Source organism: Saprolegnia diclina (genome assembly GCF_000281045.1).
Source record: "Saprolegnia diclina VS20 unplaced genomic scaffold supercont1.163, whole genome shotgun sequence".
Classification (NCBI taxonomy): Eukaryota; Oomycota; class Saprolegniomycetes; order Saprolegniales; family Saprolegniaceae; genus Saprolegnia; species Saprolegnia diclina.
In genome coordinates, this window is record NW_008246230.1 from 1 (window position 1) to 3,036 (window position 3,036).

General features: G+C 58.4%; 1 protein-coding gene across 1 annotated transcript; it reads left to right on the top strand.

The window, feature by feature from the left end:
* Positions 1–545: 545 nt before the first annotated feature.
* On the top strand, positions 546–2,175 carry SDRG_16918 (hypothetical protein; the record flags this gene model as incomplete). Its single annotated transcript, XM_008623143.1, has 5 exons — positions 546–862; positions 1,007–1,069; positions 1,115–1,471; positions 1,515–1,661; positions 1,987–2,175. The coding sequence occupies 5 exons, from the start codon at positions 546–548 to the stop codon at positions 2,144–2,146; spliced, it is 1,044 nt and encodes a 347-aa protein (XP_008621365.1). The 3' UTR covers positions 2,147–2,175.
* Between the last annotated feature and the right edge of the window lie 861 nt (positions 2,176–3,036).

The following is a 3,036-nucleotide window of genomic DNA, read 5'->3' on the forward strand; positions in this document are numbered from 1 at the left end:
CTTTGGACGGTGCTGCTCCATCGTTGCAACAGTGGGGCGCTCGGTCCAAGGGAATACACCTTCCCTCGATTTGATTTGACGGACGAAGTGGTAGTCACCCGGATAATAAGAGAAGGGTGCGATCTTCCGGATACGAGCACTGGGCGGCTGGGCGTGCATCTCGGCATTTGCCCCATCGTGCGCCAACGCAATGTGACTTGTCCGCCGCTACCGCGGCTTCGCTGACAGCCGCGCCCGGGTCCGTGCGCCGTGCAGCCTCGCGCCTGTCGCGTCGACCGAGCCGCGCACGATCGTCGTCGAGAAAGGCCATCCGCAGCATCGTCGGCTTCAGAAGCGCGTCTGGTACGTCGTCCGCCCAGCCGTCGACTTAGATGACTCATGCGCTCTCTTGTAGGACGACAACGCGCATCGCGATCGCAGGACGTCAGGAGTTTGTATCGACATCAATCCAAATCCGATGAAACGGGATCCTTGGTATGTCAATTGCGGGCTTGAGTTTTGCACGAAATGCTTCAACTGGCTGACTAGGAATGTCCACGCAACGCATGACGCGAAGCCGATCGGTGCACCGGCATCAGCCCGCCGCACCTGGCAAGACGGCGGACGACGAGACGAAGCTCGAGTTCGATGCCCTTGTGGCATCCATCATGTCGTGGTTCAAGGAGCGACACGAGAAGGTGCCAGTCCACGCCTTTGCTGCGCTGGCCGTGCGCGAACGGCAAGGCCCAGCGTCCAAGTGGCCGGCGAAGGAGCAGATCGCGTTCGCAGCGCTCCAGGCGCTTGACAAGGACGACGACGATGGCACATGGTCGCTGCTCCGGACCTTCTCGGGTGACGGCGACGAGAAGGTGTTCAGCAACTCGTACGTCTTCAATACCTCACATGTCTTTTATCATCGAGATGCATAGCTTTTGGCACCGCCCGACGACGCGTCCACCGAAAGGCTGGGAACGCAGACAAGTTGTACGACCTTGATATGTCGGACGACCTCTTCAGTGCGTTGTAGGCTCAAGGAGAAGGCCGCTGCGACTGCCGAGAAGAAGCGCCGCTCCGACGACCAAGCGACACCGTACGTAGACGATATCGAACGGAAGCAACAAGATGGCATGTATAGGCACAAAGGGGCCAAAAAAGCCAAGCCCGCGGCCGCCGCCACGTCGCCACCCGCCACCAACGAGGCGGTGCTCTCGCTCCAGCGCTTCGTTGCGATGGAGCTCCGATTGGTCGCTGCCATTGACAACAAGGTGACGGCGGCCATGAGCGAGCTTCAAGACAAGGTGCTCGCCGCGATGCACCAGCAAGGCGCCCAGTTGCACCAGCAAGGCGCCGCGATCAACGCCAGCGTCGACAAGCTGTGTTCGACGCTGCCGAACGAATTCCGCAGCTTGCGCCAAGGCCAACTTTCGCTCGCCGAGCATGTGACGACGGAGCGCGTCGCGATGGCCGCGACAATGCAAATGGGACGTGTGATGTATCTATCTACTTTTGCCACTAACGACCCACGTGATTCGTAGAAGGAGATCCAAGAACCGATTATTTCGGCGTCCGACGTCCGGCTCACAGAAGCAATGCTCGATGCTCGACGGCAAGCCGGCGCCCAAGGCGTTTCGGGGCGCGGTGTACGTGTACATCATGGACCGCTTTGTCAAGAAGCCGATTCTGTAGGACCCTCCGGAATCTACCCGTCTGCGCTGGCGGCGGGGTCGTGGGTCGACGCGTGGCGCGTGCGCGTCGGCAGCATGATGCAAAGGTGCCTTCCCATTGCGTCGTTTGCGATGGCTGCGACCATCACAGGACAGGACTCGTCAAGGAAGGCGTCGTGTCGGCCGCCTCGGCGGTTGTGATCTCGGTCGAGACCCTGTCTAGCTGGATCATGCCGGCGCCCTCTGCCCAAGACGCTCAAGATGGCCTCCGCATAGCATCCTCGACATGCACGTCACCGAGTCGCACTGAGTACGCTTCGGGTCGCACATGTTGAGGATGTAGGCAATTCGAGGGCCATCTCGAGCATCTTGGGAAGGGCGCCAGCGTTATCCAGCTGGACATGGTCTCGACCGAGTCCCGTGAAGGTCACCGCCGTCGCAAGGCGCTCATGACGGCCACCGTCCGCAACTACGTCCACCTCGCGCACATTAACTTCCGATAATCGCGGTATATGTATGTTTATGATGAGTCTTCGTGTTGCATATGGCACCTCGCACAACTTGGGCAGGCGAGTCGTATGAGTGCAGCAATTTCAGAGGTACATGCAGAAAGCATCACTGCATCGCACACCACAACGATCGTCCCTTTGTCCGCGTAGCAGTACGTATGGGATGGCAGACTACAGTTTGTATTCTGGGAGCTGCACGGGCTCATGAGCTGCAATCTCAGTGCTGAATCAAGAAATTTTGGTTGCAAAAGCAGCTTACTAATATATCTATGGACATCGACAGCCTCTTGCACACCATTCCACCGCGCCTGACGCGGAAAAGCGCCACCGCAGCGTGGCGGCGCCGTGGTCATCATCAAAGGGTACGCTTCCTCTTGGTCGGTGTGCGCACCAGTGTGCTGACGCTAACGTTTGATCGATCTGTGACGCGGCTCTTCTCGTGCTTGGGCACGTATCGGCGCGCTTGGACTGGTGCCGGTGCTAGAGCGATGGGCATACATTGTACATCGCTGAGACACAACTTGGTGCTGGGCAACGTGCAGCAGTACGAGCTGTCATTGTTGCTTTACATGCACAAGTTGATGCGACAGAATGTACGAATTCCTTGTTCCATGGCTCTCACGTGCCACAAGCGTCGTAGGGCGACGACAGAAGAGCCAGACGAGCCCCCGCGCCGCCGCCTGCGCAGCCACGGACCGGCGAGCGAATGAAGAAGAAGGAGATTGCTAGTCTATCGTATGCGAAGTCTTTGTGTAACTATGAAGATAACGCGAAACACGTTCATATATATATGGCTCTCACGTGGTGTGACTGAACGGTTGACCACATGGCGGCTCCGTTTGCCACTCATGCCATACGTGGACACGGGAAAGGATGCGAAAGTG